Genomic DNA, 27,506 nt, shown 5'->3' on the forward strand with positions numbered 1-27,506 from the left:
TTTAACTGCGTACACAGAGGTAATAGATTCCTTACCGTTCTGAATCCCAAAGAGGAACAGGCCAGGTTGTTGAGGCTGGCTGGGCTGATTGATGCCCCCACTCACGGTCGTCTGAAATAGTGGTCCTGGCTGTTGAGCAGTGGAGGGGGTAGTCGTCTGAAGGTTCGCCACGCCGTTCTGTGAGGCGAACATGGCTGACTGTGCAAGCTCTTGAGCCAGTCCCCCCTGCAGAGAGGCCATGTTGGACTGAGGCATGAAGAGGCCCACAGGAGGCTCCTGTCGGCTGTTTGAGCTGCCACCCAGCTGCATCGGCTGCTGCTCCTGAAACATGACTTGTTGTTGTGGATGGGTGGGGTTCCCCAAGGCCATTGGCTCAGAGCGATCCTGCTGGTTTACAGTCACCAGATTGGATTGTGAAAACAGCAGAGAAGAGTTTTGGGGCTCTTGAGAAACCAGACTGCTGCTGGTCAGTGGAGGCATCTGGCCCTGGCTGCTGAAGAGGAGGCTGGAGGCCTGGTCTGGGGTGGACAGAGTATTGTTGCAGAACAGGAGGCCAGTCTGCTGCTGCTGCTGCTGCTGCTGCTGCTGCTGCTGCTGGCCTGGAGAGAGTGTGTTTGCAGGTGGATGTGGCGAGATGTTCTGGAATAAGGGAGCTTGCTGGGTTGGCTGTGTGTGGGTCTGAGGCTGGGAGGGCGGCTGCTGCTCCATGGCACTCCTCTGCTGGATGGGGGAGAGCTGGGTCTGAACCTGAAATACTGATTGTGGTTCAGGGGCAGGGGACTGTAGGGCACTGAGGAAGACTAGCTGCTGCTGCTTCTGTTGTTGCTGCTGTTGTTGAGAATTGCTGGTTGTGAGCTGAGTGGCCAGAGAGGACTGGGGGAGGAAAAGTCCAGGGGTTGTGGGCTGTTGCTCTGGGGCCTGCAGTACTGTCATGGTGTTTTGAAAGAGAGCAGCCTGGACCTGCTCCTGAGACGCCTTCTGAAACAGAGCCCCCTGTGGATCTTGTGTGTCAGCCAGAGAGCTGGGGTTGTGGAACATGGGTGGTGAAGGGTGAGAGGGTGTTTGCTGGAGGAAGTTGGTCTGAATGGAAAGTAAGTTTGCCTGTTGAAAGAGAACTGCTTGTTGCTGCTGCTGCTGCTGCTGCTGCTGCTGCTGCTGCTGCTGCTGCTGCTGCTGCTGCTGCTGCTGCTGCTGCTGCTGCTGCTGCTGCTGTTGCTGCTGCGGGTGCTGGAAGAGAGATCCTGGGTTTGGCACCCCTCCTTGTGATGAGCCCTGCTGTTCTGAGCTCTTGCCCTGGGTAGCGTCCTGAAACATGCCACACTGCATCTGAATCTGTGACTGAAACAGATGCTGCTGTAAATTCTCCAGCACCTGTTGCTGCTGATGCATTTGTTGCTGTTGTTGCTGCTGGATTTGCTGTTTTTGGATCTGCTGTTGGTGCTGCATGTGCTGCTGCTGCTGCTGCTGCTGCTGTTGCTGTTTGGCCATGGAGTTTTCAGACTGAAGAGGTAAGTTACAGTACCCTTTGGCTTTAAGTTGTCTCACTGCCTCTTCAAGCTGGGCCACCTCATCTAGAGGGAACAGTGGCAGCTGCTGCTGCTGCTGCTGGGGGGTAGGTTCTCCACACAGCCTCCCCACACCTCCTGAGCCATTGCCTGGTCTCTCCAGGCCGAGGCCCTCCCTTGGCTCCAGGAGGAACTGCTGGGAACCCTGCTGGAGCAGAGAGTCTGTAGGCACAGGAAATGAGCTGGTGGGAGCAATGTCCTGCTTCTGGATGGTGCTCAGGGGCTCAGTGTTGGTAAAAACAGAAGCCTGAACTTTGTCAGGGTCAGCTGCAGCCAGAGACAAGTTGTTGGAGAAGGGTCTGTTTTTATTTAGATGTCCTGCAGTCATGTCTGGGTTCTGCTGGGCTTGACAAAGATCACCAGTCTGATGACAACACAAAACAGAGGGCAAAAGGTGTGTTTAGTTTTTTCTTAGAGTACACACCACTACTTTTACATTTAACACAAGAACCCTTTCTTGAGGGTAATTATGAAGGTTATTACATTTTCCTCCAAGTTTAATTTGGAATATCAGATCACATTCAAAACGGTTCTAATGTTTTCATTATGTAAATGCTGAGCCCTTTATTCAGGTAACAAATCAATACGTCACCTTATATACGCCAGAAGATTGAATGTTGCTGGTCACTTCCATCGGAGTGACGTCTTCTCTTTTCACTAAAGGCAACATCGAGGGCATCAGAGCACCATCCAGAACTGTGGGAGCAATAGCGGGGAACATATTCATATATTGAATACCACAGTCAAACGTATTGTCAATATGTTCTTACTGAAAAATTTCTCTGCAGCTGTGAGCTAAAAAAGTGAATGTACACTTTAGATACTCTGCAATTTGAAAGGAAATAAACAGCCTTAAAATGCAAGCAAAGCCTGATGGGCGACAGCAAATCTCGATCCACTTGTATAAATATGTTTTTGAAATACACACTAGTAAAGTAAATAATCGTGATTGTTTATATTAGTTGACAAAAGAAAAATAACCTTTCATTTGTTCATCAAAAGTACAAGTCTTCACTGGAGAAAGCATCTCTTTCTTCACAGGAACATCATGTGGTCCTGGAATAGCAAATGTAAACAGATTTCATAGAGTCAACAATAAAAGAAAATCTATGTAAACCATCAGAAATATTTTTTCATCTCATTCATGTCATTAAGGAAGATATTCATATAATGACCTTGTAATCAGGTTATATTATATTTAACAAAGTGGTCATATCATCAATAGACTGATGAATAAAGAGAAACGTATATGTAATGTACATAAAGTGAAATTGAGTTGAGAAAACAAACCTGGATCAGGAGTGTAAGTAAATGGCTGAACATCATGCGATCTCCCAGCATTCGTCAACACATAGACTCCCACATACACTGCTGTGTCGACGGCTTGATTCTGGTACGGAGGAACCTTCACTATCAAGTGATTCTTGGATATGAGCCAACAAAAAAGTAAAGTCAGCAACCAGGAACAATTTCAACAGCAGTGGGTCTATGTGCATGTAACTAATTAAAGGGGCAGTAGATTAGAAAATAGTGATTGAATATACAATTACATACGTTTCTGAGTAGGTCATCACTATGTTAATGGATCATGTTCTAACAGCACATCAGGAGCATGGAGATCTCGTACTCGTGAACACTCAAGGTAGCAAAAGAATGAGCTATCAACAGCGATGAACTTAAATGGTGCAGGATTTTAAAAACACGATGATATTTGAGTGAGAAGCATAGTTGTTTATAATGTGTATATATCCGTCCCCCCCAACAAATCCACAGTGTGCCTCCAATAAAAACAACAGATTTATATCAATGTATAAACTCCTGAGCATTTTGTTCACCAGGGCAAAGGTTTAAAACTGGACTGCTGAGACATTCAAGTCCACACTGAGAGACTTGAGTGTAATTAGGTAAAAACACAATGAGACTACTCAAACCTTTCAACCACCAGCTACTTAAGGTGATTACATGATTACAAGGCCCATACAAATCTGAAATGGCTGCTTCTATCAACTCAGCTCATTAGCATTAATCATTTGGTACAAAAACAAAATCCTATTTTACCTGGTGAAACAGCTCCATGTCGATTTCAGCCTCAGCCTTCCACGAGTTCTCATCTGCACAGAAGAAAGAGTTTCAGGTTGACCACGGAAACAAACACAAAAATTTAAAATGTATGAACCTATAAATGCAGAGGATTCAAAAGCATTCGGAAAGACTCTCACCTGAAACATTCTCTTGAAATATGACTTTGGTGTCTTTAAGAAAGTTTTTGCCGATGATGAAGACTTCTTCTCCACCTCTCACTGAACAACTGTGCAGTGATTTTTTTAAGATTTCAGGCACCCCTGCAGGTTGGGCTGTAAACAGATAAAATACAGAGTCGGTTGGAAATCGAAAAAGGGGAGAGAGAACAACGATCTTTATGTGACTTTATGTGTCGGATATCAAGCCCACTTTTTTCTTGAAGTACCAGATCAATATTAAATGCCTTTTACAGGTTTTAAAGTTTACAGCTTAAAAGTACACTAGGTTCTATTTTGATCCCATTGAGCAGGTGTATATCTGTCAACTCTGGAAGTTGCTGTCACAAATGTTATGTTAGGTATGTACTGAAGCTGAGATGAAAAGGAACTCCATGTTTAAAGATGGGTGTGGTCCAACTAAATAAGTACACGTCAACTGGCGTCGCACCTGTTGTGAAGCCATTAGAATCTAGATTCAAAGTTTTACCTTAAGTTTAATATTCATATTTAATGCAGATAGATCAATAGATTTTTTTAATGTATTTTATATATGGGTATTTAGTTGAAGCTTTTACAGGTTTCACAGTGTTTCTAAACACGATCAATGATTTTGCTGAACTCTCTCTTATCAGTGCAAATATAAATATATGAAGTATTCAATAAATCATTAACTTTTAAAGAACTTTTAAAATTGATAAAATAAAAATTTTTTAAACCCAAAATTACCCCTAACCCTTAACATCTTGTTACTATTTGTTACTTATAAAGCAAACACTACCACCACTGCAGTTTGAGACCTTTGCTTCACCAGGTGTATCTGGTAGGGAAAGCCCTTTTCTAAATAAATGATTATTGACATTTTTATGGTCAAAAGAGCTTTCAATATTCTGACCACAGAATATATATAAAGATTGACATTTAGATCTTTGTATACAGTCTATGATCCTGACAATCAAATAACTTTAGCTCTGATACACTTCACCAACCTTTTTCAGTTCTCTGCAGCAACACTCACACACTCACACACTCACATGCCAAGGGGTATTACTTTTTAGATCTGTGGAAAGATATTTCCCTGGCTAGCACGCTGGCTCCGTGTAAACAATACAAGTCCACACACCTCTATTGTTAGGTCCTTTCCTTCGCTTTCTCCCTTGTCTCTCCCAATTCCACTTACACAGAAACTTTCTTATAGCCTTAAGCGTCTTTCCTGTTTATGAAACCAACCACACCCTCATACTGTACGTATTATTAAATAACACCTGAGTCTGAAGGAATCTTTACAGATTGTCTCAGAATGCGACATCAAAAGACAACAACGGTTTCCTGACCCTGGGCAACACTAAACTTTAGAAACAGGGCCTCTCTGTTAAAAGAGAAGAAAATGGCTCAGTTTACAGAATCAATTGTGACTATTAAGTAACTAGGTCACAGGTCGGTTTGTAGGCTGTTTGTTGAACCCATTTTAAACTTTCATTGAGATAAATAAAATATTATAATTTGTGCAAAAATAACAAAACTTATTTCTTGGTGACTGAAACAATGTATCAATTAATGTAATAACCGTTACCACAGAGATAAATACAATTAGGAGGCTGACATACTACACAGGATTGGAGATGAGGAAGTCTGGAGTGTGAGCACTGATCCGTCTGAACGGGGAATGTTGACCCGAAACACCAGGCGAGCACGTGTGCTCTTCTTCTTGGACCCAGCGACGCCAATACGAGCCTCGACATCAGCGTTACGGAGCTTCAGGATCCCAACACAGTCCACCCTGCACAGAGAAGCAACGTAAAACAACATCATTTCCCAAAATCCCTTTACAACACTTACACACCAACACACTGCATCTTACTATGTGTCATCAGAGCTACCTTCAGACCAGCACTGAACTCCAGATACTCTCCTGACATTTTCCAGAGTGGCTGTATGTGGGAACTTCAATGCTCGAGTCAGTTCCTCTGGACACATGGGATCTATCGGACATTCTCCTGAGTTTTTACCAAGGGGTTAGCTGGAAAAAACTCCAGAGAATGTCTGAGAGAGCCCATGTGAGGAAAAGGCAGGATATTGTCCAGAATAAAATCACAATACAAACTCCAGAGAATGTCTGAGAGAGCCCATGTGAGGAAAAGGCAGGATATTGTCCAGAATAAAATCACAATACATAGATCAGGCTGAAAAAAAACACAGACAAAGATGCCAACTTGGAAACACGATAGAGTAAGAGAGCTTAAGGCGATAAATCCGATGACAGTGGCGAAGTCTGGAATGCATGTTAGGTCTGAAAACAGCTTGTGTTAACTGGCGATTAACAAAGTGTTTATAGTATCTACCTTACATCATAGGGGTCCTTTACACAATGATTTTATTAAGTTATTGAAAAATCTGTGACGTATAACACTTGCAGTCAAAGCAACACTTGTATTGCCTTTGTTTTATGTGATTTAACATAAATTATCACACAATCTAGCGATCTCTTTCTCAAGAACAGTACATACGCTAGTGTCATGTTGGTGCTTGGATCAAGGGACACCTCAATGACAGTTGTGCCGTCAATGTCCACCTCCTTGCAGGCTGTGGTGTTGCGGCCAGTCACCCTGCACGCTTGGTAAAACCCATGAGGCTTCACACGCCCGGTATCGTTGCCCACAAACACTTGTAAAATCACTGGCTCGTTCACACCCTCCAGCTGTGAGAGTGAAAAAGACAAAGGAATCAAAACGCATCGGCTAAATGAGAATGGGTCTGAATCTTATATGTTGTGTAGGACCTCAGTGTGATGCTAACTTTTTCTGTAAAAAACTTAAAAACTAGAAATGCATCCGCTAATTTTCTAAATGAGTCAGAAGGATCAGATAATTTTTCTCCTGTCCTATAACACACTGTCCTGTTGCAGCTGCAAACTTGTTCCTGTGTCTCTTCACCTTTCTCTTGTTTTGCAGATGTTAACTAAGTGTCCTTCCTTACCTGTCCAGCAGATGCCCTCATGAGCATATTTAATGGCATCTTGTCTTCAACCAATCAAGCCTTGTGTGTTCTGCCCGTTTACAAAACCTTCCTCTATGAGTCGTAGCTGGTTCATAAGCCGATTTTGATTCCACTTTATTGTGCAATCTACTGGTATTTTGTATCTACTGCTGTGACTCTCTGTTTTTGTTCATGGTTTCAAGTTCTGTAGCCGGAAGCTGGGCCAGCACAAAATTACTTGGTGGACCAGTAAGAGACACAAACTTGCTAAATTAATGATCATCCCTGAGGATACTGAGGTGACTGGACAGAGGTATTTTCATTTCTCTTCAGTTCCACCTCTAAAAAAGGGCACAGCGGTTATTCAGAAAGATGAAGTTTTCTTTTATGTCCAACTTGCAGCCAACTTCCAGCCTTAACATGCTGGGGATGAAAAGGGGCTCTTCAAATCCAGTGCAAACCTTTCTGCCACAACAACTTTACACTTCATAACACAAAGCTCCAGTGGCCCTGAGAGCTCTACGCACCATTATTTAAGAAAATGTGCACAAAGAAAAAACACATGCAACTGTAGAAAATTCCTTTTTTGCAACACCTACACAGCAAATTAAAAGTACTAAAATTACAAACACAACCACAAAATATTTACCAAAGTCAGTATTTGTGTTGTGTCTATTTGCATGTTGCAGTACGTTGATACAAAATGCTAAAAGCATAAAAAAACATAACATTTTATAGTAAAGTAAATCCTATATACAAATAGGTAAAAGCCTCTGACAATAATCCATTCATTATCTCAACTTAAAGGTTCAGTGTGTAGAATTTAGTGACATCAAGTGGTCAAGTTGCATGTTGCAGCTGAATACCACTCAGCTCACCTTCCTCTTCCAAACATGAAAGAGAAACTGTGGGAGCATTCAGTTGTCATAAAAACTCTTAAAGGTGTTTAGTTTGTCCAGTCTGGGCTACTGTAAAAAACATGGCGGCCTCCGTAGAGACGACCCGCTCCAAATGTAAATATGAAGTAAAAAAATATAAAGGGCTAATTCAAGGGAAAAGAAAACAATTAACACTAGTGAAAACATCACTAGGATTATTTTATACTCTATTTCTGCCAATAGATCATATTCACCTAAATCTTTAACACTGCTCCTTGAACCAGATAAGCTGAAAGCTTGCCTATAGAGTTAATTACCTTCACAGTAGGGAAGCTTTGCTGCGTGCGGTCCTTCACTGACCCTCTGCTGCCTTCAGTAAGATAGCGGGCCCGGTGCTGAGTCTCAGGTTGGACCTGCATCTTCAGCTCCTTCCCCTCACTCTTCTGTGGGTATTGCATCGATAGAGTCCCCCCTTTATGGTTAGCTGCCTTAGGATTGTCAGAGCTGCAACAAAGACCCGTTTTAACAGAGATGTCAGAGGATAACTTCTAATTCTGACATTTGTATCAATTCTACTGTCTACATTTTCTACACTGACCCAAGTCCTAAGGTTCAGAAAACAACTAGTAAAAAGGATACCCACAAAATGACAACTGTATATAATAAATATCTGTGTGTAGATCTGGCTGAAATTTGTTCTGGGGTGTGATGCTGGAAAACTGCTCTTTGTAGCCGCAACGGTGAAACGGCCTGCAAGTTGCCATGGTGCACTGAGCAATGCAGAGTTAAGAGGCCCTCCATCAACGAAGCATATTCTATCCGCAGCTCTTAAAGCGTTCAGAGTTATCTGTTTATTTAATCTGCTCTGCTTATCCTAGGTCTTTGAGAGGGGCTCTGTGATTCACTGTGGCTGACCATTGTTTGTACTTCAGTATCCTGCCCCTCCCTCCCCTCTGATCTGGCCGCTCCTCTTCGGTCCAAGCGTGGTGGGAAATCCGATGCCAGCATGGTTTGTTAATTTCCATCTGTTGGTGTGTGTGTGTGTATGTGTGTCCTTTCCTAATAATAACCTATTCTGACAATCAGGATGAGTGCTGTGTGAGACTATCCAGGGGGACAGTGACTGCAACAGCAAGAACAAATTGTCACAATCTATTTAAGAGCCTAATGCGTAAACTACCAATGTCAGAACATTAAGTTATCAAGAGCTAATATTTAATATGACACCTGATGTTGTTTTTCTCCTTTATTTCGCCACATAACTGCACAGATCCACATGAGATTTAGAGGGACATGACTTGGACATGTTTTTGCCATGACTGTATATAAAGATGGTCGAAATGGTAGCTCCCCAAAAGTGAAGCAAAAGCAACTCAATCGCCACCTGGTGGCTGGCTGCAGTATAGGTCGTAAACCCTGTAGCATCCATGTTAGTTGAATGGACATGGGCCATGTAGGTTGTTTGTATCAGACTGATGTTTGTTGAAGCGTTCATCTTTCTGCCAAGTTTGGGTTTGATTAGTTATATGGTGCTATTTAACAGGGGGAAACATCATGATTGACAATTGAGACTGACTTGCCATTGGTTGAGAGTGTGTCTCAGTGACTCTGGCTCCCAATGACATCATCGTCGCAAATGGCTGTTTTTGTATCTCTGATATTTTGGTTTGATTTCTAGATAGTGGGAGCAAGCTGTGTCAAATTGTCCATCTTTATATACAGTCTATGGGCGTTAAAAATCAAACAGATCTTTCTAAATACAAATAAGGTTCACACAATAAGGTTCACACAAACCTTCCTTTTGATGCTGTCTTGTTGTCGGGTCCTAACTGTGATAAGACAAAGTGCGGGCCTTTAGCACTGTCTGCATCAAACACATCCATGCTTGGCTCCCCTGCAGGCACAGCCTTCGGACCAGGCCTCTGTCGAGGGGTACGTTTACGGGACTTTCTTGGTACCTCTGTGTTGTCATTGTAGGAAACACTGCTCATGATACTAAAGTTGGAGAGAGAGTCATCCATCCAGATGCTGTTGCTCTGCTCTGAGTCCAGGGAGGCTTCATTCTGGCAAGACATGTGGCTGTCATCAAACAAGTCTTGCGGAGGCGGAGAGATGTTTAGTACAGTGCGGCGCTTAGACGGGGTCATCTGGTGATGTGCCTGCGCATCCTGGGATGTTGCACCTCTTCCACCTCCCAGTTCACTGCTCCCCCTGCAGTTAACACCACTGCCGCCGTTACCATTTTCGTTATCTGCTCCGACGACCTCTGGTACCAAGCGGCTATTCCTGGCATCCTCTTGGTCAACATTGTTGCTGTGGACTGGGTTCTGGTCACTGGCTGAAGAACTGGAATGTATGGTGGAGCTGGAAGAGTTGGAAAGAGCACTGCGGGGGCCTTCCATGGTCATAGAAGAGGACATGGCATCTACAGTGCAAATGATTAGAGAGTGAATAAAGGCATCTCAACCTGTGTTGGCTAGCAGTCCCATTTAAGCAGCAAAATGTGTTGTTAATTTTGGCTTTTGTTTAGTATTTTTTTACACATCCAATTAAATGCTTTCCTTTTTTTTGGATCTTATATGTATGTGTCTGTTGACAGTGTGTGAATAAAAGTATTGTTATAAACTAAAACGGGGCCAAAGAAGAGATGAGAGGTGAGCAGCCCCTCCTTATAAAAAAACTGGAGAGTAAAAATGCTTGTGAGTAAAGTAACTACTAAAAATCTAACAACTGAATGAATTTATCATTATTATTAGCATTTTGTTCATGTTCAACTGAATGAAAAAATGAGCCAAAATGGTGAAATGGAGAGGAAGTTCAAAATGTTAATGTGCACAGTAAGATGCATGCCAATTATTGGAGCTTTATTTTGTTTATTTATTTTTTTGCTACATAAGTTCTTTTCGTTGGGACTGAACGTAGCCAAAGAGACAAAATAAACAAGCTTCTGACCTATGAAGCAGAGAACTGCAGACCATTTTATATGCAGACACTCCCTGCTTCAGAGGGAACTTCCTGGAATATAAAAATGAGACAACGAATGAGCAATAAGAGCTGAACAGTAAAAGTTTTATCAGTGAAAAAAAATATTATTAACACAGGGTATTTTTTTTTCTTTGTCAAAAGGTGCTGCTCCAGCATGCTGACAAACACTGTAATTTCAAAAGCATTCAAATAGTTACGGTGAACTAGATGAAGAGCACGGAAAGGTGAGGTTAATTTGTAGATCGTTTAAAAAAAAAATGAAGGAGTTAGACTTCTGTTGACATTCTGGATTGTTTGGTGACTCATTAGTTTTCAAAACACACATTTGGGGAAAAAAATGCAAGCACATACAATGTATATGGGGGCAGTGTCATTTTTAGCAAGTGTTGTGACACAAAGACCTATATGATCACATATCATGGCAACCAGAAAATATAGACAAATAAAAGAAGATGCTCCATCCTGTCGGACGGTCCCGGTCTTATCTGCCATTGACTCTAAAAACATTCAAGCTCGGAGTAAGAAAATGGGATATATAAATGATATGCATTAATACAAATTACAGTTCATTATTGATAAGTTTGGCCGAACACATTTGTCCTTTCTTCTTTAATGGGAAATTACATCCTGTTTACTGGTAGTGTGACCTGGGCCAATAAAAAAACATGCTACAACAACAATCTCTCCCTTACACTTACTATTCTGTCATGTGTACAGTAATTTTACACTGAATATAGCCTGGCCCCAGGTTTGCTGTGTGGTAACATGATAAATTGAATCAGAAAAATAAGTTTCTTTTATTTGAATAGTATCTTACCAAATGCCAAGTTGTCATCAAGTTAGTCACGTGCCATAATTAAAAGATAATTTCAATAAAATCAGTTAACACACAGTAAACCTGGCGTTTGTGAGCCCAGAGCCAGTCTTTTTGCTCGGTTGTGTAATCTAGCTTCTGTTGTAGCATTTCCAATTATTCATCGTATTCTGTCTTTATCTTTATTAATTATTTATCAGTTGCCACTCAGGGGAATGTTTTTCATTTGACTACAACAATGTATAATAGCAACACATTAGTAACAAGAGTTGGAGGACATTTTTTTTAGAAAATTTGTATTTTAGTCGTTAGTATCATTGTACACCCGTCTATGTGGGTGTATACTATTGTATCTGTAATGAGCTCTTAAATAACAGTGAAACATCACAAAATTGACTTCGGACCAGGTTTATGTTGATCAATTGCTTTCTGCTGCCTAAAGACACTTGCATTGTACTTGGTCCCACTTGCCATCACTTTTCACTGGGTGTTGGATGGGGTTCTATATCTTATTTCTGGACTTTTTTGTTTCTCTTTCATTTTCACTCTCCACTATGAACAATATAGCTCCGAATTGGAAGTGCAAAATACTTAACATAGCCATTTAAAACTTCCAACTTGTCTAAACAAAGAGAAAAAACTATTTAACCAATCAACTACTCAGTGCTGAGGATGCAAAACTCAAATAAGCTTTGCCAGGCTCTTGCATCATTTACTCTTACATTGTATGCCTGCCGTCGATCCTGCAACATTCAAAAAAAAATAATGGAAAATTCACAGAGGGCTTTCATTACTGTGAACCTGCTGTACGTGACCAACATTTCAAAACAGAGTTGCTGCAATAGACTACAACATTTAGGAAATCCCAACAATCTTTTCAACCAAATATTGTGTGTGGAAGGTACATACAGCAGACATGTTCTGATGATTCCACTCCAATGATATAATTCCCTTCTCACATGTTTCTTTATATTTTATTTGGACCAACACGTGAGGATCACAGAGTAAGAAGCGGGTTGTCTGACTGGTTTTCCGTATATATGCAGGTGTTTGTTTGCCTACAGGTACACAGTGTTTTGGGGTGGGGCGTGATCAGTCCTGCTCGCAGATGAGAAATAAGAAAAAGAGGAGTAGGATCCTACCTGATGCTACAGCAGCAGAAGGAGGAGGCCCTGCCTCTCCGCCACTCTTTTGACTCATGACTTTTGGGTTCTGCTGAGTGTAGGAAGGCAACTGCAGCTCTCTGGGTAGAAGATCACACACCGATTCTATAGAGAGAGGAGGGAGAACAGATCGAAGTTATATCAATGTTACATTTTAGCAAGAACTCAACAGTGAGTAAAATGAAACCGATAATTTAAATGTATCACTTAAATTACCCAATTTGCTGACATGAAACTTGAGAAATAAGATGACTCGTTACTCTGTACAATGCATTCCTTAAATTCCATTTCTCTATGTCATTCAGTTTAACACTGATGCAGTAGACGACTGAACAACAATCACAACTCTTGCGGAAAGTCAAGAAAATACCAACAACCTGATAAATGATAAGGAAATGCTCACACTACAGCACTATTACTTTGGGAACAATGCATAATAATATCAGCATGATGTCAAATGAGCTTCCACAACACAACACTACTGCCAAACTCTGTATCCGACTGCCGGTATGCAACAATCACGCCACACAACGCCTGTTGTCACCAAGATTGATAATAAACAAAAGCCCAGAGCATAATTAACTGGGTATTTAAGTGGGAAGAAATGTCAAGTGAACTAATCAGAACTTTTAACTTAATGAACAAAGTCAAAATGGAGAAGGATCAGGAGTGTCATCTTTTTTATTGCCTATTTTCTTCATGCTTGTCAAAACCTAGTGGATACATTACCCACAATGCAACCCAACCCATTGTGTATCTGATGTTACCATTGGCGATGATAACACTCCCCAACACGTTTAAACAGATTTCTGCTTGAAGGCTTGGGAGTAGAGCTGCAACTAATGAAATTAATTAAAATGAATTGATCACTTGAAAATGTACAAGCAGCTATTTTGATAATAGATAAAAAAGTTTTAAATAGTTGTTGTCTGTGTATGTTGGCCCTGTGTTACCCGCCTTTCAGAGAATGTCAGCTGGGATTGGCAAAGGAAAGCAGAATGGATGAATTGACGGACAGGTAGATAAATAGCTAACTGAAAAAAGTTATTTTTCAGTTTCTCTTCAGTTTATTTTTTATTTATAATTGTAAACTGAGCATATCTGGGCTTTCGGAGACAATGTGATGAACATTGTATTCATTCACCGTATGTATTTGTTATGTTTTCAAAGTGAAAGCAAATAAATACTTGATTACCGGTAATCAAAAAATACTTCCAGCCCTATATGTGGTGTTTTGTATACCTTAGCAAACCTAATATCCAAGCTACATCTCCCCTTTATGGATTAGTTTAATATCTTTGAGACTGAAGTTAAACTATATCAAATGTAACATCCACTGTCCCATGAATGCCATCTCTAAATATTATCCACAAGGTTGATGCTAAAATGGGAGCTCTGGCTCTAGATATACACCGTGCGGAGGAACAAACCAGATGGGGACTAATGAGGTCAAAAGCTGCAGCACACCAAATAAACAGCCGATCCCATTACAAACAGGCAGCAGGGTTGTACAAAGCCTTTTTCTCTCCTCTCTGTGCCTCCCTCGGGCTGACAGGACATGGTGAGGGGAGAAAGCCTTGGGTCAACAGCATGACAACACTTTTACTAGCAGCCTGATTCATCATCCAAATATTATGGTATGAACTTCGAGCGGCCATTACAGTCGCCTGACTCTCTTCTCTGCCAACTGCCAGCTTTAATTACTTGCAGCTGAGTCCCGGGGTTTGGTGTGTATATCAGATACTTAACCCTCCCATTGTTACCACTCACTGTGTACAATAGACAAACCTGGGACATACTGAAACCAGCCCATGCCTCTTCATTCCCAAAGCCCTCCAGTCTCTTACAGCTCGCTTTAGAAGAGCAGGGAATGCTGGTTCCCAGAAAGGGAGCTTAAATCTGGGCAGCAAACTCATACTCATATAACTCACACTGAACCACACATATACACACACAGGATTCTAGTGTGGTTTTGCTGGTCCTCCAAACAAAATCACAGACACACATGCATGCGTTTGCACGCAAACGCCCCCTTCACCACCGGCTCCACAAAAACACTTTCTCTGCCCCTGCATTTACACTTCAGCTCTTCAGTCTTCTCAGGGCTCCCTGACTGACTGCACATGCAGCAACATGTGCTCTGAGCACAGCTCTTCCAGTAAACAGATTGCCAACCGCACAGACAGAAAATATGTACTCTTCTCTCAGAGCAGTGGGTCCTGAATCACTGGCTGGCCTGTTCAAAGCGTTTCCACAGTCCCTTGACGTCTTTAAAAAATAAAAAAATCTTATTTTGCTGCATATTTGTTTCCCCTTAAGCAGACAGAGTGCAATTTATTTACACGTGACAAAACACTGTCCCTTTCACATGGGAGAAAAAAAAAATGACCAGACCCATTAGCTGGGAAATATACCATCCTGACTCACACACACCACGTGATGTTTTGATTTTATCTTCGAAGTGCACTCAAGTTGTGCAGAACATCGAGTGAACCTTTCCTTTTCAGTCCCGTCTGTGATCATTGTCATTACAGATGAGACTCAACCCAAAACATTCACGCTTACAGACGCCATTATAACTTGTGATGATCAGGTCTCCACCTGCTTATAATACATTTTCATACAAATCAACCTCATTAGTAGTTTCACAAAGTTAGCTAAATCCACTCACATACAATGTAAACAGATGGATTCATTTTGAACCAGCTATAGTTATAAGTCACATCAGAAATCCTGCATTAAGTTAGAAACCTTAGGAAACAACATTTTATCTCCTCAGATCCTCAATGTACCTCATAATTTGTTTATATGGTAAATAGCGCAGACTAAAGGTGAAAAAAGAAAGCACTCACCATGTGTGTGGCAGGACTTACACTCCCATTCATTTCCCTCACATTCCTGTTGCTTGCTCTTACTAGCCCTGGCACCTGGGGCGTGGCACTGGTGTTTTTGGCTGAATGACTGATTTAACTCCCTTTCTGTCCCCCTCCTCCACTCCACCAACCTCCCTCCCGCTCGTCGCCTTGTTTACTGTGCGCCCAGACCCTTTTCTGTACTTCAACTTGCCCAACAGGTTAGAGGTATTGTCGTGTGGAATCCTGCCAAGCAGAAGTGAAGCAGTAGAATAAGCCCACTTCAGTTGAAACATTTCACGAGGTGGATTTGTTGAAATGAGCGGAATACTGCTCGGTAAAAAGCGATGGTGGAGGATGAGATTAGCTGCACCGTGTCAGAACATTTGGAGTTTAATTCAAGCATTAGAAGGAAAGAAAAACAGCGAAAGGGCCGGCACCTGCAGCAAACCATGTACAACAACCCTGAAATGTTTACAGCCAAGCCTACACGAAGGCTGCCAGGGACTCCATAGCAACACAGATCAGGGGACAAGTCTTTTAAGCGTCTGGGTCTCTTGTGAGACAATGTGGAGAAAATCTGAGAAAAAGACGGCGTTATTTCCCCCTGTAAATGAAGAACTAAGCATTCACAGTGCAGGATGTTGCATGGACAACACTTACAGCACTGTGGAAACAAATCTGAATATGTAAAATGTTACCATAAACTCATAAAACTATAATTCCCTTTTACAACATGAGTTCATCATTCATGATTCATTTACTTATAGTTAATGCATTTGTTTTTCCAATAAAAAAAGTTACTGCTTGATATTACAAAACACTGGCTAATAATTGTAAATAATCAGGTCACAAGTTATAAGTTCATCAACACATTCATTAATGCAGCTGGCAGCAGGTTATGCTGTGAAAACCAGAAGCATTCAACACAGTTCTCTGTTTGAATGCTTCAACAGTTGCTAATTGTGTTCATACTTATATATGAATCTAAAAATACCTCTGTCATTCCTGTAACCCAATGATTTATTGATATGTTCTAGACTTATGAATGCATTTCATAATGATGAGTCATTCATGACTCTTATATTATTTGGACATAAGTATAGTTTTGTCTCTTAAATTAATCAAAAGTTATGTGTCATATTTAAATCATATTATCTAAGCATTAAGAAGCAGATAATAAAGGCTGATGGCAGAAAAGTCATAATCATATACAGTATTCACCATGTTTCCTCAGCTTGAAATCAAAAAGAGTAATATAATATCACCTACTTGTAAAATTCAGGTAACACAAGTATCATTTCTGATAACAGAGCCCATCAGTAATGTAATTGTATTGTCATGATTGCATGACACATGATGAGTCAAATATGTTGAGAGACAAGGCTTACAGTGCTTATTGCACAATAGCAACCATTATAAAGGCAGGTACTATCACTGCACTTAACCAGGCATTTCATTCAGGAAGGAGCATGGCACCGTCACTCCAAGGGACAAACTCTTCAACTGATGAGAAGTGCTACAGCACGTCAGATAAGATGTGTGGAACCATAGATATTCTGCTTGTGTGCTGCACCTGTACCTGCCGAATTATCGAGATTACATGAATGCTAATGCTTATAGAAACAGGATCATATGGTTAATTGCTGCTATACAAAGTGGAAAAAAAGTTTAAATCAATCAGGCTTAAGAACGGGACAATTCATTTGTTTGTGACACAGCAGGCTCAGGGTTTGTGGCATGTAGCTCTTTTCAGTGCCGCTAATCCTGAGGTGACCAGGAACGACCTCCAGGCTTCAGTTTACATTACTTGCTTTCAACAAGCACCCAACACAATCCTGACTTGACAAAACAGACCACTGAGGCTGCTGTGAGGGCCAAACCACCCAGCTACAAGTCAGGTTTAAAAACAAAGTGGGTGGTTAGTCACATTTTATATACAAAATAATAATCCTCACAGAGTCAGTGTTATAGAGTGGGGTATTTGGGCCGGTATACAACAAGAACATGATATACCTTTATCTCTGTGGACTCAAAAGAAAAAAAGACAATGAGTTTAACCAGAATGTGTGACTTCAGAGAGCAGAGGAATCCAAACTATTAACAGATGACAACAGACACTGTCTCACACACGTACACTTATTATACAAATTGACAATTTCTCTGGAATATGGACTCAACTCCTGCTCATACTTGCAGTGAGGTCAGACCTAACTGGTGACGAGAAGTGATGGCCAATATTACTGTGAATCACCAGTAACGCACAAAAAGTTAACACCTATTACAGGCTAATAGAATGGTGTGCCAACAGTTCTCTCGTGGTCACAGAAAAACCGCGCTGAGGCAACAGGAAAAGCCTTTAGCAACACCGCCTGTCACTCGCCTCGGTGAGAGATCACCAAGCCGCCGTGTTACCAGTGTCTGAACCAGGAAAGGAATCATCAACACTGGATTCATGAGCTAACCAGAGTATGCAAAACAGTGAATGGGTAAGTTATTAGTTTTCATTTCAATGTCACACCGACCATTTGACCCAACCAACGAGAGATTAAAATGCCATATACATTATACCAAACAAAATAAATATTAAATGAACGCAAATGTCCGTTAGTGATTTATTGTGCTGTGCAGAGAACCTCCCGCTGTGTTGTGCATGTGTGAAAGGCAAACCTGTGGGCAAAATCCATATCCAATTCTCCAGTTTTGACCCATGTCATGTCCACACTGAATTAATAACCGTGCCATTTTAGTCTTAATGTGAAAATGTTAACAAATAGCAGTGGTAAGACCGATGCTGTAAAACACTTTATATTATATTACAGATAGAGCTAGTTCAAGGAATACTTCAACATTTTGGAGAAAAATATGGTAATTAACTAATGACTAAAATAGATGCCTCTTGCTACCACTTTCATGTCAGCTTTTAGTCATTCTAAATGGATTACTGCCATTTCTATTTATTGGCTAGGCTTTTCCCGCCTTCATGCTAAGCTAAGCTAACAAGCAGTTGACAGTAGTTTTTCACCAGAGAGCGAATCAGCATACATTTTCTAAAATGTTTAACTGTTCCTTTAAAAACAAAATCTTCTGTTTGTGTGATCCAATATGAAAAATCAAATACTCTTTGTTTATACAATCTCAGTGAACATAAAAAAACACTAAAAATTAGCTTGTGGCGTCACAGTTTTGAACCTTGCGGACTTGCTTCTGATGAAATCTGCTGATAATAAACAGATAAAAGGGCTGAAACTGTGTCAGCGCTTGAAAATTATGTTTGAGTCTTGAGGCGTCAGAGATTCACACTAGAACAATAAAGAGTAAGAATGTATGACTGGAGACCTAATGGCAAAATTGAGAAAACTGAGAAGCCATTTCGTAACAATCACTTTCCTAAACAAAAAGTTATCAGTAGGTCTCTTCAGGCCTTTAGCACTTTTTCATACTGTACAAACTTTCTGCCCTCGTTTCTAAGACTTGCCATTTTCCAGATTTATGACAATCTGTTCTTAAGACAGAGCCTGCACCTCAATGTATTAATTACTTACAAGATTTGGTGTGAAGTCTAATCAAGCAAAACCACAGCAAACTGAGGAAAACACTGATCAAGATTCAGCGAACACAACCACAATGAAACCAAATAAAGTTGCTCTGGCGTTTCTCTTAAATAAAGCCATATTTCTATTGCAGCAGGCTGTGGTTTGTGGTAACAGAAGAGCACTGTCACTTCAGTTTTACTCTAAATTAAAGAAAAACTCCATCTTTGACAAACTTAGAAATGAAGAAGATACAAGAGGGAGACCAAACATGACATAATAATACTGACATAATACATAATAATGCAATTTTCACTGAGACGATGACTTAAGTTCATCAAATTAGACTAATATCTCAAATTATTTATAATTACCCATGAACTTAAATATCTGTGATATAGATATATTCCAATTAAGTAGAGGTAAAAAGAAAGACTGTGAATAACCTGTGTGAATACAATAAGGACAAGATATTCAATGTGACTTTGGAAACCCGAACAAAAATAGGACAAAGGTGACAAGAATAATTTGCATAAAATGTATGTAAAGTTACTCAGTTGAAACCAAGTTCACCTTGACTTGTCATGCTGCAACACACTAAAATGTTGGTGGGGGCTAGATGTAAACGTAACCTTTGGTTTTTTAATTAAACTATAATTAATATATAGTTATATAGGACAAAAAGGTTAAAATGTCTTTAATGCAGTCAGGAGGTAAGTCATCAGCTCCTAAATATTTTAAAGGTTTCATGAAAAAAAAGCATTGTGGTTAACTGGCTTTAGAGCCTTTTAGGAACCTCTAGCTTATTGAGTCTAATGCAACAATCCTGTAATAAATCCTACCTAGGTCTGGACTGCATGCAAAAGGGGTTATAAAAATGTTCATACAAAAATCAAGAGAGCAGACCCAAACCACTCCTTATCCTTACATTTTCCAAACCTAGCACAAAGGACATGTGACATATGTTGTCAGAGGCTTCCCTTTTATCCTAGGTCCGGTATTATTAAAAAAAAACTCACACAAGGGAAGAACAGAATTTTGTGTCACATCATATTCAAATTATTGTGATGTTTTTTTTCTGTCTTGTGGTGAGAACTGGTGCAGTCTACGTGCTGATTTCAGCCGTTATTGTCCTGGACTTGTCACTGCTGTCACAACATAATTTTTAAAACCCCAGTGGGGGACGCAAAAGTACGAAATCTGTACACAACCATTAAATTCACTGATGGTCTACAAATTAGTTTTACGACGCATATCCTCTGGAAAGATTTCTATCTTTGTTTGTGGGTACAATAACCAGTTGGTTTGTCGTCCACACTGACAAAAGTTATTATCTCAGGGAACAGACAAAGGCGTTACTTCTTCTTTCAACACTCAGAATTCCTCTGCTACAATTAGTTTTCTCGTGGCCTTGGCCTTACCAGACATCACACTTGGCGTCCAACCCACGAGTGTGAATTAAGTCAAGTAAGCAAAGAAAATACTAACAATGACAGGATGCAGGAGGAAATCTGCCTGTCCAGTCCTGCTGTTCTGTCCCGCCATGCCAGTCTGCCAAGGAAGTAGAAAATGACTCAGAATAAAGGACTTAAAACACAGGATATTGAGATATCCCAACCTGAGACTGGATTCCTTGTTTACGTTATGCAAAAGGAATTCAGCGTTTCTGGAGGTAATAAACTACTTCTCTGTATCAGCCCCTATATGGAAACTTTGTGATGTGAAAGGCTCTGTTAAATGAAAATTAGATAGCTTCATAGCAAGGGAGTTGGTGATGTTTGTAATGTGCGACAGAAGCAAAACAAAAAAAAGCAGAAAGAATTCAAATATCTCAGGATGAAAAGCCATACGTGCAAAAGACGCCAAAGGAAGATGTCAACTTGGAAAGACAACGAGATTCAAGAGCTTTTAGTAAAATAAGCGCAGTTGCTGGTGTTGATCTCCTGTGTCATGCATACTGAGCCACACCTCACCCGAAAGGGGCAGACATTTTCCTGTTGTTATGAAAGCATCAATCTCCTGCTGCGTTTTTCATATGCGAAAGGCAAAGTCCAGAGATGGGCCGGACCCACTTGAGTGAGGGAGCAGGTTTTTGGGACTCAAATGGAAAAGTGAAACAGACTTGTAAAGGTTTCTACAATTACTAAATTTTGGATCTAACCCAAAACAAACTAAGGGAAAAGCTTCCAAAACCCTTGGTCCAAACACTTGATCTGGAAAAATGTTAGAACAACAATAGCAGCAACCAGATGTATCACTTACTAAGATGCAGCCTGAGTCAAAGAGAAGAAATACACAGGTGGCGTCTGCTGGTGACGATTGCAATGTCTGCAATTCAATTAAAATATTTCAAGACCACTGTATTTAAGATATCACTTCCAACAACAAATTCACTCCATGATGAGGCTGGAAGAAAATGACAACAAGCAGGATGATAGATGAGCTAATTACATACAACAACGTCATAACAGCATAATTCATTACCAACACATCACCAACAAAATGCAGTCAATTTGTCAGGTGTGTTAGCAGAAGGGGAAGGATGGTGAGAGAGCGGACACTCAGCAGGGGACGGACACTTGAGGTCGACCCGTTGCAATTTAAAGCTTATTTTAGTATTTCAAAATCAGACAATACGCTTTCACAATATTCAGCCTTCTAAAATAACAAAGACTTGAATCAACAGCTCTCTGGCACAGTCTCAACTATAACTAAATATGATAAGCTGCACCGGGGGAGGGTTTATTGTAAGGCCTCTATATTGGATTTCATGGATCCGGTGCTCTGGTTGGAGGTGTCAGCGTACATGTAAAACTCCACAGTCAAAAAGAAACACAGGCTTTCTTGTCTTACAGTTGGTCTTTGCACATTCTTTGTATCATTTGTGGTCTCACTTTATTGTAAACATTTATGATAAATTTCACAAAAAAAACCTTGCTCGTTGCATCAACCTTCTTAAATCAATGGATCATGGTTTGGGTACTAGTTCCGAGCTTTTGCTTCTAACTCACAGATGACAACTCACTTCATATTTCATTTCTCAGTTCAGAATCATTTTGCACTAGAGAGAAAAACGAGGAGCAGACGTGAGATCTCACAGGTGCTTTCGGCTTTTCACAGACGACTGTGAGAAATCCTCCACAAGACGACTGGAAACCAAATCATCAGGAATCTCTTCATCTTCGTTAAACAAGCGAGAGGGTGTGTACTAATCGATATCAACTAATCGATGAGGAGAAAATTGTCTACAGTTTCATCAACACAAATCCTACGCTGAACTCAACTGATCTTTATAGACGAGATACAGAAACACGGAGAGGCAGAAATTTAGCTCAACACAACAGAGCAAAATACTGCTGCAAGCATTGACTGGAAGCTACAGTATATTGCTCCATTTCATACACACCACTGTAGTTTTTCTAAGTGATGCCCTGCTCCACGTTCATTTACCCAGAAAATATGTGTACCTAACCTAGGCCAAGGAAACAACACTCCTCTTCTCACATAAACAGCAAGTCAACGAAACATAATTGTAATATTTTAGAGGTTTCACGAGTTTAATGACGTCATTGCTGATCATGAAAGCTGTAGAAGTACATTAAATAGTACATGATCCCAAACTGTCAGACCTGACAAAATCAAATACTTACTATACTGAAACACAATATAGTGTATGTTAATGTCTTTTTTATAGAAATTATATTTTGGTTATATTTTTCATATATTTTACTGTAATTGTATTTGAATGTTTTGTTGATATTCCACTGATTTTTTTAAACAATTTTTATTACTCATATCTTTTGTCAGATATATCATCAATATTTCTTTGACAGATATTGGACCTGTTTTTGCACTGATCCCAAAATTGCTGAAAACAGCTTTTGTGTGCAAAGCAAAAATATTTACTAAGGAGTGTTTGATTTGTTTCAACAAATTGCAATTTTAAAATCCGAGTAATTGCTCACGACTTCAAACACACATACACAAACACAGCCATGCACACACAGCGTGTAGTTCTTTAACAGGTTAAACCACTCATACATTGATTTGATGTGGCCAAAACAAAGTCACAAGTGTGCAGTAAATACCAGAGGAGGTGACATTATGACCTGACCCTGATTAGAGTTCTAATGGAGTTTGGTTTGCATTAATGATTAATTAAAGGGATCAAAAAGATGATAAGGAAAGAAAGTCACACCGCGTTCAGGGATGTGAGTAATCTCCATTGACTGGATCATTTGTTTTATAGGATGCACGGAATGAGTTTAGTAAGGTTAACAGTTAACTTCCACTGTGAACATACTGTGCAGTAACAGAGGTCTATATCTACCAACAGCAACCAGTCTTTGTGTGTAACTCATTAATTAAATCTATAAAAATCTCCTTACAAGAAAGGCCATTGGACACTATGAACGCCACTTCAGTCAAAATACAGGTACAACTCCTGAGTTCCTCAGACTATGTTGTAGTGAAAACAAAAAAAAGTTAGAGCCACATATGCCTCTTCAGAAGGGCCAACCTGAGCAAAACAGTTTGAACAGTGACGGCCTTCAGCGAACCTTTAAGAAACCTCTAATGAATTTGGAACTATTGTCTACATGGAGATTCACACAACTCATTTTCACAGAGCTCATATTAATGTTGCATCCAGAGTTGGCTGGCTGAGCATGCGAGTTTTAACACATTATAGCTTGGGGGAAAATAATAGTTATTCACATGATGAAGTCCAAAGATGAAATAAGGAGATTAGACATAGACCAATATATTGTCACACACAGTTATACGGTTGCTTCGTTTGTGAAACCCATAAAACTAACTGAGCAGAAGCACGTCAGCAAAACTTGTCTAAAATATGCAGAACAGGTTGGGGTCCATGTTAAACAGATGACAACAAGGTAAAGACTGATCTGGATGACAACAAAATACTATCTCTATTATGACAAAGTGACATGAATATTTAGAAACAGTAATAGCAGATACAGTTTAAGCTTTATTTTGTGATAAAATACTGATTTGCATCCACCTACCAATTTATTTAGAGGAGACACCTAACCCAATGCAACAAATGATTCATGAACAAAAAATACACTTTATCAGATGTTTTCCCTGTCCAGTATTTTTTCTTTCATCATCAGAGCGAGAACAAGCTTTCAAGGCACTCAAGTATTTTTGAGCACATGCCGCTGAGTTTGCTTAACACGGCAGTCAATATTAATACAGTGCTATTTAAGCCCAGGTTTACACACGGAGCAGCCAGAGGGTTAATGATTGACCAGGCTTTGTTGGGGTGTCAATAAAAACATTTTTTTTTAAAACTGTGTTAGCACAATTGTTAACCAGGTTTGATGGAACTTATGGGAAAAGCCATAACATTCTTCACCGTTGAAGTAAAGCTGATGGGATGAAGTTTGATGACATCAATGAACCCGCTTTTCTTTATCAACCACATAAAGTTACATTCTTATCCTGAGAGCTATTGTGACTGTGTGTGGTTTTTCCTTGGTATTCCCTGAACTACTCATACGCTATAAGTATGTGTTCCTTAAAATGTTTGAATCACACAGTCTAACTGACAATCCAATCCAATATATAAAAATATTGAAATTCAACAAAGCAGCACACACATAACCCTCTCTCTCTTGTGTCCATACGAGAGAATCATTCCTTTTGATCCAGGCTCCCCCTATCACTTGTCAATGCTGAGGAATCTCAACCGTGAAGCAACAAAACTACGTTCACCTCTCACACAGAGCCGAGTCAACCATCTTGACACACATTCACAATAGTGTGATAAGTAAGCAAATAAAGTAGACTATAGAATAAGTTACCATTGGTCCAGATCTCAAAAGGAATTTTTTCTTACTCATTAATGATTACACGTGGATATAAGTCAACTGAATGTGAATACAACAGTAAATAATATCGGGAGTTGAATTCAAACTGATCCCAGAGAAAAGTCGTTATCTTTTTCATTTACAATTAGTTCTATTGTGCTTGACTGGGTAGGTAATCTATTCACCGTATATTGACTTGGATTCAATGGTATTTAACTGCTTGGTGAGGGATTGTGAAAATCTTAACCAATGCAAAAGTGACTATTATAAAAACAACATTAGTTATGTTTTAACATCAGTGGGTTCTGGCTGATCTTTTGCATGATCAACAAGCCACTTTCTCTATTTTTCCTATCTTAACTTTTCTTGTAGAATAATCAGGGCTGTCCTTATCATGAGACGATCCTCTGACAGTAAACCTTCATGTTCAGCTGCTTTGAGTGAGAAATCCATTCACTTCCATTAAATTGGACGAAAGCTCAAAGGCTAATATTGTAGAATCTCTGCCGTCAAGAGTCTATACAACTAGTGGTAAGGGAGAGAATTTCTCTTCCCTGAGAAATCTGCTCAGTTATCCAGAGTTTAACAATATAATCTCAGCACAATGGTCACAATTCTGAAACAACCATATTTTTTTATTATTTTTTTTCCCACTTTATTTATTGGTTTTCACAATTGAATATGAAACCTCAAACATACAGACATAAATGAAAACAATTTCCTGAACAGGAGGCAAAAGGTTAGCCATTTATTTACATTCTTGAGGAACTGATATCTAAGTGAGTGTGTGAAATTTGTTGGCTTGACTGAACTTAAGGAGACTGTTGGGCCTTTGCTGTGGTATGCGCTCTACGGAGGGCTATGCTCACTGCTAGATATTTGGTTGTTTTTTTTTCATTATCCAGACTTTGCGGTTCTGACTGCGCAGATATGACCTGCGGGTGAAATCCGGAGGATCGCAGTCTGGCTTTCACACCTGCACAACGAGTCGGGTGGTTCTCTACAGAGTCTGCACAGACGTGTTCGCAACAGCATCAAATCCTCCACATTATTCAGGCGAGAGTTGGAGCAGCCGGGTGCAGCGGACAGAGGCAGGAAGTGATGTATTAACCACATGATGTAGATCACGAAGTTGTTCACAGCACCCCCTAACTGTTGTCGGCTGTTATTGCAACAAACTCTATTGACATCTTCGTCGTTGTCTTCTACCTGTGTGTCAACACTTTTTTACCAGGAGACATTTGATTTGTTATAGTTTATATTTGCATCCGTTGCTTATTAGAAACCTAGCGTTGAATCCAGCGGTGGATCCCCTGATGTGTTCACACATAAAATTCTCCTGGATATATACAGACGTTATACTGAGAGGTCAGGCGGATAAAGTCTGTAGAAACTGCAGAGCGTCTCACTTGGACATTTGTGTTTACATACTCTTCTGGAGAGAATACGGAGGACCTGGAGCACGTCTGACAGCAGCTTCAGTCACTCCTCTACCCGCATGAGGCTCCCACACCCAGACTGGCACACTTTACAGTTTATGTTAATGGTAGGGGAGAGAGAGAGAGAGAGTAGCAACACTGCAGGGGGGGTGGGGGGGCACCGTTTGACTTAAAAAGCCCACAGAAAATGTACGGCACTGCTTTTTTTTTTTTTTTTTTGCTGGCAGGGGATAAAGTAAACTGGTCCGACCGGTGTGCGTGAAAAAAAACACCACCTTGCCGTGCTCCAGGAAACAACATTTTACAACATGGGGAACAGATTGAAAAGTGACGTGGGGGGGGCAATGAATAAACACACACACGTTTGTACTTCTTTCTTAGTGAGGACACTCATTGGCAAAATGCATTCCCTAGCCCCTTACCCTAATCCTACCCTTTCAAACTAAATACCTAACCCTAACTCTAACCTAATTCTAACCCTAAAACCAAGTGTTAACCCCCGAACAGCCCTTTGAAGAAAAGTCCTCCTCACTTTCCAAAAATGTCCTCACTCTGTAGGGTCTTTGCTATGGATCTCAGTAAGAAACAAATACAGGGGTACACACACAGACACACACAGACACACACAGGTCAGGTAGGCAGTGAGCTAAACACACATTTCCCCACAACAAACGGGGGGGAGAGGTGCGGTGGTTACCTCGGAGGTGGAAGAGGGCTCCGGGAGAAGTCAGCTCGAGGTCCCCGCTGAAGAGCAGCGAGGTGAAGTCAGAGGGCATCGCACTCCTTCGCGCTGCGGGGGAACCGGGCACCAGCGGTCGCACCACAGCACACACACTGGCTGGCGATGAGCTGTGGAGTCCCTGCGCGTGTCGCCGTCACGGTACAAAGTTAAAACAGCCTCCGGTCGCCGCACTTCTCTCTCGTGTCTCTTCTCTCTCTGTTTATTCCTGCTCGACTGCGGCCGCTGTCACTCAGAGCCTGAGCAGACCGGACCCCGCCCACCTGGCTCCTCCCACCGCGCACGTTCCAGCCAGCAGGAGACCCAACCGCGAGCCACGCCCACACACGTGACGCAACACGCAGAATGCGACGCAAGGATGACGGGTCTGGATCGTATATGAGCACATGTTAAAGAACTGCTTTTCCAATGCTTCTTAAAGATATTTGATAGGTGTGCTTAGACATTTTATCTTCATTTATTCATTCTTTACTTTTAATCTAGTTTACCGG

General features: G+C 40.7%; 1 protein-coding gene across 3 annotated transcripts in view; it reads right to left on the bottom strand.

Moving 5' to 3' along the window:
* nfat5b (nuclear factor of activated T cells 5b) overlaps nucleotides 1–27,229 on the bottom strand; it is a 32,876-nt gene extending 5,647 nt beyond the window's left edge. For 2 of the 3 annotated variants that reach the window (XM_062385906.1, XM_062385915.1), the window contains exons 1-12: nucleotides 26,974–27,229; nucleotides 12,598–12,723; nucleotides 9,451–10,081; nucleotides 7,974–8,160; nucleotides 6,310–6,500; nucleotides 5,410–5,582; nucleotides 3,785–3,919; nucleotides 3,624–3,676; nucleotides 2,856–2,988; nucleotides 2,547–2,621; nucleotides 2,158–2,261; nucleotides 36–1,929 (exon numbers count right to left, since the gene is read on the bottom strand). In XM_062385906.1, coding sequence (XP_062241890.1) covers nucleotides 36–1,929; nucleotides 2,158–2,261; nucleotides 2,547–2,621; nucleotides 2,856–2,988; nucleotides 3,624–3,676; nucleotides 3,785–3,919; nucleotides 5,410–5,582; nucleotides 6,310–6,500; nucleotides 7,974–8,160; nucleotides 9,451–10,081; nucleotides 12,598–12,723; nucleotides 26,974–27,052 — 3,781 coding nt within the window. In that variant the 5' untranslated portion in view covers nucleotides 27,053–27,229. Of the gene's footprint in view, nucleotides 1–35; nucleotides 1,930–2,157; nucleotides 2,262–2,546; nucleotides 2,622–2,855; nucleotides 2,989–3,623; nucleotides 3,677–3,784; nucleotides 3,920–5,409; nucleotides 5,583–6,309; nucleotides 6,501–7,973; nucleotides 8,161–9,450; nucleotides 10,082–10,608; nucleotides 10,672–12,597; nucleotides 12,724–26,973 lie in introns of those variants that run through there. The other variant, XM_062385924.1, reaches the window with a different exon arrangement.
* Nucleotides 27,230–27,506: the final 277 nt, after the last annotated feature.

This window comes from Platichthys flesus, chromosome 1 (assembly GCF_949316205.1).
Source record: "Platichthys flesus chromosome 1, fPlaFle2.1, whole genome shotgun sequence".
In the NCBI taxonomy this organism is placed as follows: Eukaryota; Metazoa; Chordata; class Actinopteri; order Pleuronectiformes; family Pleuronectidae; genus Platichthys; species Platichthys flesus.